The sequence below is a fragment of the Lissotriton vulgaris genome, chromosome 1_2 (genome assembly GCF_964263255.1).
Source record: "Lissotriton vulgaris chromosome 1_2, aLisVul1.2, whole genome shotgun sequence".
NCBI lineage: Eukaryota > Metazoa > Chordata > Amphibia > Caudata > Salamandridae > Lissotriton > Lissotriton vulgaris.
In genome coordinates this window covers 229,746,935-229,759,469 of record NC_141686.1, presented here as the reverse complement: position 1 = coordinate 229,759,469, position 12,535 = coordinate 229,746,935, and the positions used below count along the sequence as shown (strand labels likewise).

The 12,535-nt window shown below is 47.3% G+C and overlaps 1 protein-coding gene across 1 annotated transcript in view; it reads left to right on the top strand.

Moving 5' to 3' along the window:
- The window catches only part of LOC147736399 (neutral amino acid transporter 9-like), a 418,993-nt gene that overhangs the window by 360,419 nt on the left and 46,039 nt on the right, over window positions 1-12,535 (top strand). Inside the window, exon 8 of the mRNA XM_086953750.1 lies at window positions 3,810-3,914. Within this exon, the coding sequence (XP_086809876.1) occupies window positions 3,810-3,914 (105 nt within the window). The remainder of the gene's footprint in view (window positions 1-3,809; window positions 3,915-12,535) is intronic.

The window sequence follows — 12,535 nt, the reverse complement described above, 5'->3', positions numbered from 1 at the left end:
CTCCTCCGTATGTGTGATGAGCTCCTCCTCCCTGCTGTCTCCTGCCCTCTCCAGATTATCCACTCGATCACCCAGTTCGTTAATGTCAGCTCTGACCTGTTTCAAGTCTGCTGCGACCTCCTGGCGCAGCCCCTCAAAATTCTCTTGCAATGTGTTGAACAGTTGCTCTAGAAATTGGCGAGTGACTGGTTCTTCCTTCGACTGTTCGGGTGTGTCCCCGTCTCCATCTCAGGTGTGAGTATATGGCAGGTCCGCAGAGTGTCCATTGAAGAATGTGTACTTGGCTGGGGGAAGCCCCTCTTGCCAGTGTCCACTGCAGTTACGGCCCGACGGGGCCCGCACCGTGTGTCCTGGGGTGTCCTCCGACCCGCTGTTTAGGCTTCTCGCTTCCGACCCCTTCCTGGCTTGATGGCCCCCCTGCCACCCAATCTGGGGTCCCAGCAATTGTGTTATGGCCTAGCTTGTGGTGTGGGCTTTCTACCAGGCCCTCCTGCAGGCCTAGCTGGCAGTGGGGGTGTTCCTCCTGGCTCGCTTGCCGCTCCTGGAGACGTCCTCAAGTTTACCCCCGGGCCCTGTCTGCCTCGCCTCTGTGGGTCCTGAGGGGTGCACCCAGTCAGTCCTTCTGGCACCTGGCCTGGTCTACTACAGAGGTTCCGCCCTCAGCGCCTTTCTGCCATACCTTCCAAGTCTGCGGCAGCTCGGGCCGCCTGCCAACCCCTGGCCGGTCTCTTCCGAGGCCTCACCTGACTCAGGCGGTCACTTGGGGCCTCTGCTGCTTCCCCATCCGGGGTTCCAGCCTGATTCTGCTGCTCACCTCGGACCTCTGCTGCCACCCCATCAGGAATTCCAGCCAAACTTCGCAGCACGCCCGGGGCCTCTTCTGCCCCACCGTCAGGCTTCCTGCACCTTGCAGCTGAAGCTCCGAGGCCGCTGCCTTGGAGGCTTTCACGGGTCATGCGGTCGCGGCTTACTATTGGGCGGGTGGCACTAAGACCATCAGGCTTCCCCGTAGTCCGTGTCAGTACCACCTCATCCGCAGGGAACCAGCAGCCCGGGATGTCCACTGGAACTGCTGTTTTTCGGCCCTGTTTGGCGGACCTCCACGTGATGGCTGCTACTCTGCCGCCATCTTGGCCAGACCCCCACCCAGCCTCTCATTTTAAGGCCCACTTGTTATTCCACAGGGCAGCCCCAGAATTGGGGGAAGCACACTGGTGAGCAATATATTTGACCTAGCTTAGAGAAAGATGGAGAGTAATGTGGTCGATGTCATGACACACAACATCTATCATGTCTCTGAGGGATGGCCAAATCGGAAGAGACAGGAATATATAATCAATGCAGCTCTTTTGTGATCCAAGCTTAAAAGTATGGGCACCACGAGGCACAGGGTCAGACTGATTTGCATATGGCCATGTCTGAACTGGGGTGGCGGAGTGAGCTAAAGAATGATGATGGATTAAACCCAGATCAGTTGACTGGGGGTGAGTGCTTGCATTGTTCAATAAGCCGTCCATCATCCCCTTTGGTTTTGCTTTGAAAACAGAAACCACATCTTATTGAATGATTTGGTGGTGGTCCCATCCTCTTAAGACCACCCCAAGCACAGTTATTGGCTAAAAAACAATCCCAACCAAAGGCCCTGCAAAGCATTATGGGACGAGAATAGCAGTGGGCAGTGAATATTATAGTATCCAATATCAAAATAATTCTACAAAGAGCTGCAGTTCAACTAGTCATTACTAGATGTCCCTCACGAGTCAAATGCATAAGCTTCATGAAAGGGTTTCAATGCTTTTGTATTTGACTCGTGAGGGACATCTAGTAACGACTAGTGGAACTGCAGTTTGATGTAAGAATAATTTCAATGCATTTGTATTTGACCTGTGAGGGACATCTAGTAACGACTAGTTGAACTGCAGCTCTTTGTAGAATTATTTTGATATTGGATACTATAATATTCACTGACCAGTGCTAATCTCATTCCATAATGCTTTGCATGGCCTTTGGTTGGGATTGTATTTTTGCCCATAACTGTGCTTGGGGTGGTCCTAGGAGGATGGGACCTCCACTGAATCGTTCACCAGCATGATATTGGTAGGGAAAGTGAATTATGGGGAGATCAGTGGTGGCCTTCTGATCTTGGCCCCGTCCCTTCCCCTGTGACTGAGGTTAGAAACCTTGGGGTGTGGTTCGACCATAAGCTCTCCTTCACTTCCCACACAAAACGTGTGTCTGGCACCTGTTTTGGCACCCTGCAGTGTCTCCGACCAATCTTTAAGTTCTTCGATGCGGAGACCAGACAGATTATTGTCCAAGCCCTGGTTCTTACCAGACTAGATTACGCTAGCTCCCTGTTTCTGGGCCTTAATCAGGCCGAGCTATCTCGTCTTCAGAGAGTTCAGAATGCGGCAGCTAGGATGCTTGTTGGCCTTCCGAAGTTTGTCTCGGCCCGTCGGACTATCCAGGATCTCCACTGGCTGCTGGTGGGGCAGAGAATTAAGTTTAAAGCTCTTTGCTTAACTTTTAAGATTCTCAAAGCAGCCTCCCCTCCCATCCTTGCACAGACTATCCAGCACTATGTCCCTGCCAGAGCTCTTCGCTCTGCTGGATCTAATCTGGCCATTGTGCCACGTTTCAAAAAATCTAGGATGGGCGGACGCTCTTTTTCAGTGTTGGCGGCTACTCTCTGGAATTCTTTGCCTGCCCCTTTGCGCTCCATTCCTGAGTTGCTTCCTTTCAGAAAGGCACTTAAAACCTTCCTTTTTACTACAATCTAGGCCCATCTTTTCCACCTTTTCTGTCGTGTTGTGTTATTATTCTCCAAAGCGCCGGGACGCCACTTTGCTGCGGCATCCGCGCGCTATACAAAATTATATAACATAACATAACATAACATATGCTCTTTGTATTAAAGGCATCTGCTTGGTCCTCCCCATAGGTTAGGGGGGACTCCAAAATCATCACCTCTCTCAATGCCTAATATTTAATGTACAGTTTTGTGAATTGATTATATGTTTTTAAGCATGTTAAATTGCTTTATCAAAGCATTTGTTAACATTGGTGATATTACTGCAACGTGTCACCCCTTCCTTTGCACTGAATACCACCAAATAGCCAATACACATACTAGCAAAGCCTACAGGGAAGCTTAGGCAAGAAAACACTGCGTCTCCAGAAGAGGCGTTTTTGAACATGGAATATATAAGGAGTCCTTACTAAAAGGTGTAGCTCAATGTCCTGAGCTTAAACATATAAAATTTGAATTTCCTATCAAGTTCCTGGGGTCAGATAGTATTAGGGAAGGTAATCCTCATCCTGCCCATTGTGGCCTATGAGAACGGATAAGTTAATAATAGTAAACAGTGAAATGGTGGGTAACTTGCTATTAGAACATGTTACACAGACCTAGGCATTATGGGTATCCCAATTCATACAGTCATCTTTACACAGGGAGCATTTGCGCTGTGGCACTGATTAGCAGTGGCACAGCGCCCATAGCATCTAAATCCAGCCAACATAAAAGATAACAAGCGAACAGAGGACGGGTGACCTACGCCAATGAAGCTAGGTCTAACACTCTGTCACAAGGGAACTGGCTGTTATTCTTCTGGTGTCTCCATGAGTGCAGAGTATCAATGACATACATGAAAGTAAACCCTGCAAAGCACAAATTTACTCTGCCCACCTGAGACCAAGAAGCCTAGCCCCACTACAAAAACACCTGAATAAATGCAATGCACATGTGCCGGAACACATGCATACATGTCCTGCTTGTGACTCTTGTCCTCTCTCCTCTTACATTTTAGGTACGAGATCTCAGCATTGGGTACCTCTTGGTGTGCCTGACTTACCTCTACGTAGGAATTATCTTCTACATCACCTTTCCAATCGCCAAGAACTGTATTGATCAGGTAAGTGAGTCACAGCTGAGCCAGTGTGCATGCTGCTATATCAGTACTCTAGAGGTTATCCTTACAACTATTATTTGTATCAGGTTACAGAGAGTTTTTCAGATGTTTAAAGGTTCATAAATAATTGATGTCAGAAGTTTAAGCAGCAATGGCTCATTGCTTCTGTGACATTAGTGAGAGTATGGGGTGTTCATCTTGTAGTTAACTTTTTTGAGCTAAATGTAGTCCTTTTATATTTAGGGCTTGCCTGGCATTAGCAGCGCCCATGCGCTGCTCTCGCCTTGCGAGGGCTTCGTGGAATAGATATGATTCCAGAAGCTCTCTTTCTGCTCCAACCGTGTTTTGCATTGGTGCGCGTCATTTTGCGTCACCATTTATACAAAACCGACTGTTACTATGTCCACAAGGCTTTTTAGTCCCTCCTGGGTACCACCCTGTCCACTTTTGGCCCCACCCACCGGGACTGAATCTTTTACTTGCAGCGGGAGACAGTGTCTCGTAATTAGCCGCTAAGCACTTTTTTCTTTTCTTTGTGAGCCACTCTCCTGCAGGCACGACATGTTTTTTTTAAATTAACGGAGCATTGCGATTTGATGCACTTTAAATTTTAAATTCAATACTGGTCTGTACATTGCCCTCATTGCTGTGCGTGCCCTACATGAACGGATATTTGTTTGTTGTGTAGTGTGCAGTACCGGGCTGTACAGAGCCCTCTTTGCTGTGCGTGCGCTACATGAACGGATATAATAGGCTCGTGCTCTACAAGGTCTGCTGGCTGTTTGTTTAGCAAATTCATACAGCGCAAACTGAACTCAATAGTAGTAGAGACCTTTACAAGGCACCCGGTTACATTACACAAGAGCACATTCACACAGGAACACATTGCCTTTTAGAAGGCACTGGAGATTAACTAATTTGCCCAGAATCACACATTGGTAAGCCAACGCCATGACTGGAACAACACCAGCTTCTGCAAATGATCATCATGCGTGATTAATCGCACGCGATCATCATGCATGATTTATCAATTAATCTCCCCATGGTCCCCCTGTTTACTAAAAACGGGGTGCTAAGGAACATTTACATGTGCTATTAGAAGGGACTACTCTGTAAAATCTGTTCCGTGTTCTATCTACTCACCGGTTTTTGTTTCTAATATTCTGCCTATTTCTGCTCTCCCATGTTCCCCCTTCAAGATCCTCCTCTTCTTCTGCATTCTGCCAGCACCCTCCTACCCAATAGTCATCCACCAACACCACCACGTCCACCACCATGTCCACCACCTTCACCACGTCCACCATGTCCACCACCACCACCACATCCACCACCATCACGTCCACCACCACCACCACGTCCACCACCACCACGACCACCACCACCATGTTCACCACCACCACCACATCCACCACCACCATGTCCACCACCACCACCTTGTCTACCACCACCATGTCCATCACCACCACCACATCCACCACCACTACGTCCACCCCAACGTCCACCGCCACCAGGTCCACCACCAACACCACCACCACCACCACCACTTCCACCACGTCCAGCACCACCATGTCCATCACCACCACTTCCACCACCACCATGTCTACCACCACCACGTCCACCACCACCACCACCATGTCCACCACCACATCCACCACAACGTCCACCACCACCATGTCTACCACCACCATGTTCACCACCACCATGTCCACCACCAAATCCACCACCACCATCTCCACCACCACCACATCCACCACCACGTCCACCACCACCCCATCCACCACCACGTCCACCACCACCACCACGTCCACCACTAGCACCACCACATCCACCACTACCATGTCCACCACCACCATGACCACCACGTCCACCAACACGTACACCACTACCACCACCACATGCACCACCACCACATTCACCACCAGCACAACATCCACCACCACTACATCCACCACCATGTCCACCACCACCACATCCACCACCACCATGTCCACCACCACCACCATGTCTACCACCCGTGACAGGTAAAGTGTCACTGGAGGGCAGGGGTAATAGGAGTGTGAACCCCGGCTGTACATGGGACATTTAAGGATGCATTGGGTGCGAGAAGACGGGACATGGGGCTAGAAGTATTACACCAGACCCAAGATACATTTTGAAGAGGCGCAATGTCACAGGGGCTCCTGTAAAAGCACTTGCAGCATCTCTACCTCACAGTGGCATACCTGCACAAGCCACTCACTCAAAGCAAGCATTGGCATAGCCAATAGTTCTCGCCTTTGGGACCTTATAAGTGTTTAGCCATGCAACACTTAATGTTTTGCACCAAGGATATTGTGCAGGATAGGTTTGATGTTGAAAGAAAAGTGATTAACAGAAGACATCAAATAGGTGTTTATTGAGGTCAATAAGGGGATGCTATTGGTGACGTTAGTTATAAAGCACTTGAAGGTAAAGGCAAGTTGGCAGTGTTAAATCTGGCTATCACTGGTTGAAACAATTAGTTGAGGCAAGTATTTCAAAATTGATTGGACAAGGGACTTCTTCTCTGCCTTCACTCCTTAGATACATATGGGCATATTGGGTGATGGCCTCCCCCTCTATATCTATATAGCAGGAATTGGGATAAGTCTATTGCATTCCCAATACATGCCCTGGCAACACAAGAAATTCCACCCGAGGTAGGACATGAACTTCGTTTGGAGCTGGCCACATTTCATAACTGGGCATTCTCATCCACCACACCATCGCTGTCGTCTTAGAGGACAATATCAGGACAGCTCTAATCTCCGTACTGCATTCCATCAATTTCTGGTTGACTGTCCCACCATCTGGTCTGGGCTGGGTTGTGCTATACAAGATCGTCTTCCTCCCACACCTTCTAAGCACTTCCAGTTGTGCTCCCTAAATCCATCTTCGCAAGACTGATAGTTTGCTAATTTATCTCATTTGGGAGATGTGTGCTGTAGAACTGAGCTGACCAAAGAACGACTTCCTCCCGATGATGACAGGCTTGTGGTCCCTGATCTGGGATTGTACTATCTTGCCTCACATCTGAAATGGGCAGCCTACTGGAAGAACTGCCAATGGAACAGAGTACCTGCTGGGACCCAATTTGCCACAGTTTTGCTACTCTGCTGGCCTTACTCATAAGCCCACATAGCTGAACGAAAGACCACCCCACTGGGCTCCTGCTTGATATCCTTCCATTTACATGAGCCTGTGCTTTGCAATGACTGCAGACCAGGGTCTCCTAAGTTCTGTTGCCTCTATTACAGTTTCCGCATTAGTGCAACTTGTCTGGATTGCATGACTGGAAGCAGAGAGGTATGACAGAGCTTGTGGATTGGTATACAAATCAACAGCTATGGGATTTTGTAGATCTGGTTGAGGAGAATGTACTCCTCGTCTGACACTTTCTATTGTACAGAGAGGTAACCGAAGCCATGCAGCGTGCATGGAGAGGAGATGGGCGACTTAGGGCATGGATGTCTTTCAACTATCTGCACTAATTTTAAGCAAGGGTGAGATAAGGGATTATAGTGCTCAAAACACAGTACACAAATATTTAAACATAAATGCAAATTGGTGCTGTGCTAAGAAGAGGAGGGATGTCATCCCTACATCCTTTAAATCCAAGAGGCTATTTAATTATACACGCCTCTTTTCACATGCAGTAATGTGCAAATAAAAGTAATATAAGTCATCCAGACATCCGTATATTCTCCAATTCTTTCTTTTATTGGTTCGAATTCCCTGCCAGCCAACACTTGTTTCGTCAGTGGGTAATTCACCCGTCGGCTTCCTCAGGGCTGGAAAAATTAATAGCGCAACTTATACATCCATCTTGTGTAAATATTAAAACATTTCACCCTGTACCAATAGTGACTGATCCTGGTCTGGAATCGCAAAGCAGAGTGAGCGGTGGAAACCCATGCAACCTAACTATTTATCATAAAAGACTCACTCTGCATGATCAACATTTCACACAAAATTATTCAATAATTTCATAAACATATTTAATCCTTTCTTGTTTTCGATTGATTGCCACTACATACAGAAATGAAACACAATTAATTTTAAAAAGTGTAAGTTGTGCACCCGTTAAGGAATACGATACCATGAACCACTACAAGCATGTCCCGTGTCTCCATATCTAAGTGAAGGCCTAAGAAACCTAACCATAAGTATCTGCACCTGATATCAAATTTAGAAGGTTCCTGTTTTGTTTGTATCAAATCTGTGGAGGAAAAAATAATTAATCAGGGGCAGGTTTACATGCCCCTTGTGACAACTTTACGCCGATGTTGCTTCACTTCTGTGACGCAGCGGCATCGGAAACAATGCGCCACATTGCAACATATTTACAATGTGACGCATCTAGGGAGATGCGTCATGTTGTAAAGCCCTACCCTACATTATACCTGCATCAGGTATAATGTATGCAGGGTGGGCATTTCCATGCAGGAAAGTCTCGTAAAAGTGACGCAGAGAAATCTACAAGATTTCACTGAGTCAGTCAGTCAGTCAAAATAGTTTATTTCGATAAATCAATATCATAAAAAGACAATAGCACTATACAATACACTATACAATATTCACATGATCTAAAATACATAATTGATACAGGATAAAATCATGATTAATTTACACAGTCAAGATGTTTATAAAAAAGTATAAAAATATTTTCCTTTACAAACACATTTAAAATACAATAAAAAGAGGTCAGTTAGGTAGGACTACATTATCTCATACATTTTGCATTTACACATAACAATTTCATACAGTAAACATTCCCTATAATATAAACAGTATTTGATTTCATCCACTATAAAACCATGTTATCAGAATTATTGGTCATCTTCTTCTTCTTGATCCTAACAGCCCCCACTAGGAAACTTGCAACATGAAACATAATCCTGGGGGTCTGCAATAACTGTAAAAAAAAGTAGTGCTGGCTTTACCTGAATAAACACTGCCTCCTTTAAAATTGGGATCAAATATTTCGTCCTTACTGCCGCGTAGTGACCACAGAACATCAAAAAGTGCATTGTGTTCTGGGTGGAAAAATTGTCACAAGAACACGGCATTGCATTATCAGGGGTACTCCAGGTTGGAAAATGACTAATGTTGGTTTCTGTAATTCCATTTGTTCCCTCTCCATGCTTAGCAATTCTCCCATCATACCCTTGATCAAGGCGATGTCCTTTGTTGTTATGGACGCCGGGGAAAAAAAGAGCTCTGGTCTCCCTAGCTTAACAAGACTGTCTCGGATGTAAGCTAGTCACAGGATTTTATTTGCTCTATCTAGCTGCAAACAGTCTTTTAGAATAATGTGGTTAAGGGGGATTTCCTGGTTCAACCAGATCTTCAACCAAGCTAGGACGGGTGCCATTTTAATCATATCTGAAATATATCCTACTCCTAATTCAGTGTGGATTATGTAAAATGGAGTGGACTGTGGCAGAGAGAGGACAGCTCTTAAAAATTTATTCTCGGTGGTCTGTATACTGTCCGAAGCACAATATCACTGAGTCACTTTTACGATGCCACTGCGTCAAAATCTTACGCCTGCTTGAAGCAGGCGTAAGGAGTGATGCAGCATGTTAAGAATAGGCATTCCTAACCATTGCTGGAGTTGCATCGTACTTGCGACACAACTCCAGCAATGCACTGCTTTTATGCCGCAAAGATGCGTCACACATCTGTCAATCCTTGTGCCGCGGTGCACCACATTTTAAATGCAGCGCATCCATAATGGCACAAGGGTTTTTTACGTGTCGCAATTTAACTGGCGCATCCCTACTAATATGCAGGGATGCACCAGTTCTTGTAAATCTGCCCTATAATGTTCATGCATGTGTGCTCCATTTGTATGAGCAGTAGCCTGTGGCACAAAACAACAAGCCCTTAGTCTTGCCCAGTTAATACAGTGTGCACTGACACATCAATCCACTTCTGCTAACATTAATCAGAGCGAGCTGGGGGACATCTCAAGTTCAAGTTCAAGTTTGAGAATTTATATAGCGCACTACTCACCCAGAGGGCCTCAAGGCGCTTGGGGAGGGGGTTCATTATTTATCGAATAGCCAGGTTTTAAGTTCTTTTCTGAAGGAGATGTGGTTCTGTGTAAGGCGGAAGTGAGTGGGGAGTGAGTTCCAGGTCTTGGTCGCCAAGTAGGAGAAGGATCTACCTCCCATGGTGGATCTTTGGATACGCGGAACTGCGGCGAGGCCTTGATTGGAGGATCTTAGTTGGCGGGTGGGTGTGTAGAAGGATAGTCGAGTGTTGAGGCATTCTGGTCCTAGTTTGTAGAGGGCCTTGTGTGCGTGGGTGAGGAGGCGGAATGTTATTCTCTTGTTGACGGGAAGCCAGTGGAAGTCTTTCAGGTGGCCGGTAATGTGATCTTGGCCAGGGATGTCTAAAATGAGTCTCGCTGATGCGTTTTGGATGCGTTGGAGTTTTTTCTGTAATTTGGATGTAATTCCGGCGTAGAGGGTGTTTCCATAGTCTAGTCAACTCGTAACCAGTGCGTGGGTGACAGTCTTTCTTGTCTTGGTGGGGATCCAATGTAAGATTTTTTTGAGCATACGAAGTACGTTGAAGCAGGAGGATGAGACGGCGTTGACTTGTCTGGTCATCGAGAGGGAGCAGTCTAGGATGAAGCCTAGATTACGTGCGTGGTCTGTGGGTATGGGTGCAGAGCCCAGATCCGAAGGCCACCATGAGTCGTCCCAGGCAGAGGGGGATGATCCTAGGATGAGCACTTCCGTTTTGTCTGAGTTAAGTTTTAGGCGGCTGTTTTTCATCCATATGGCTACTTCTTTCATGCCTTCGTGAAGATTGGTTTTGGCGGTGTTGGGGTCTTTGGTGAGGGAAAGGATCAGCTGGGTGTCGTCAGCGTAGGAGATGATGTTAAGGTTGTATTGGCGCGCGATGGAAGCGAGTGGACTCATGTAAACGTTGAAGAGGGTGGGGCTGAGTGATGATCTTTGTGGTACACCGCAGATGACTTCGGTGGTCTCTGATTTGAATGGGGGAAGTTGGACTATTTGAGTTCTCCCAGCTAGGAATGAGATGATCCAGTCCAAGGCTTTTCCTTTTATGCCGATGTTGCTGAGGCGTTGTATGAGGGTGCTGTGACAGACAGTGTCGAAGGCGGCGGAGAGGTCGAGTAGAATGAGGGCCATTGTTTCTCCGTTGTCCAGTAGTGTTCGGATGTCGTCTGTTGCTGCGATGAGGGCGGTTTCGGTGCTGTGTTTGGCTCGAAAGCCGGACTGTGAGGGATCAAGGGAGTTGTTGGATTCGAGGAAGGCGGCGAGTTGGCTGTTGACGGCTTTCTCAATGACTTTGGCCGGGAACGGGAGGAGGGATATGGGGCGGTAGTTTTTAAGTTCAGAGGGGTCTGCTGTGGGTTTCTTCAGGAGGGCGCTGACTTCGGCATGTTTCCAACTTTCTGGGAAGGTAGCAGAGTTGAAGGAGCAGTTGATGACATCACTGAGATGGGGTGCGATGATGGAGTCTGCTTTGTTGTAGATGTGGTGGGGACAAGGGTCGGTTGGCGAGCCAGAGTGGATGGAATTCATTAGGCGGATGGTGTCTTCAGTGGTGATTGGGTTCCAGGCGCTGATGTTGTTAGAGGGCGGTTTAGGTTCAGAGGGGGGTGGAGAGGATTGTTCGTTGGAACTGTTTTCGAAGCTGTTATGTATGTCGGCAATTTTGTTGTAGAAGAAGGAGGATAACGAGTCGCAGAGGTCTTGGGAGGGAGTGATGTCGTTTGAGGCTGCGGTGGGGTTGGTGAATTCTTTGACGATGTTGAATAGTTCCTTGCTGTTATGGGCGTTGTTGTCGAGTCGATTCTTGAATGCTGATTTCTTGGTGGATCGAATCAGCTGGTGGTGTTTGCGGGTGGCTGACTTGAAGGTGGTCATGTTGTCGGTGGTTGGGTTTTTTCTCCATGTTTTCTCGAGAGTACGGCATATCTTCTTGGATTTCTTAAGGTCATCGTTGAACCAGGGGGCCTTTTTGTTGTCTTGTTTGGTGTGATGGTTTTTCAAGGGTGCTAATTCGTCAGCGCTGTGAGTGATCCATTGTTTGAATTTGATGGCAGCTTGGTTTGGGTCCGATGAGAGGGCGGGTGGGTTTTGGTTGAGCGATGTGAGGAGTTGGTCGGTGGTGATTTTGTTCCATTTTCTTCGGGGGATAGGTTGTGGGGGGTTGTGGGTCGAGGTAGTTTTGTAGCTGAAGTGAACACAACAGTGGTCCGTCCAATGGAGAGCTGTGGTGTGATCGAAGGAGATGTGTTTGCTGGAGGTGAAGATTGGGTCGAGCGTATGTCCGGCTACATGGGTGGGGGTGTCAACAAGTTGTTTGAGGCCGAGATTGGCCAGGTTGTCAAGAAGGGTGGTGGTGTTGCTGTCGTTTTTCTTTTCCAGGTGGAAGTTGAGGTCTCCTAGTAGAATGTAGTTTTCGGAGGCGAGGGCATGTGGACTGATGAAGTCAGTGATGTCTTCGCTGAATTGTTTACGGGTTCCTGGAGGCCTGTAGATGAGGGTGCCTCTGAGTGTGGTCCTAGGGTCGGTGTGGCCTGGAAGTGGAGGTGTTCGGCGGTTGTAAGGTTATCGTCG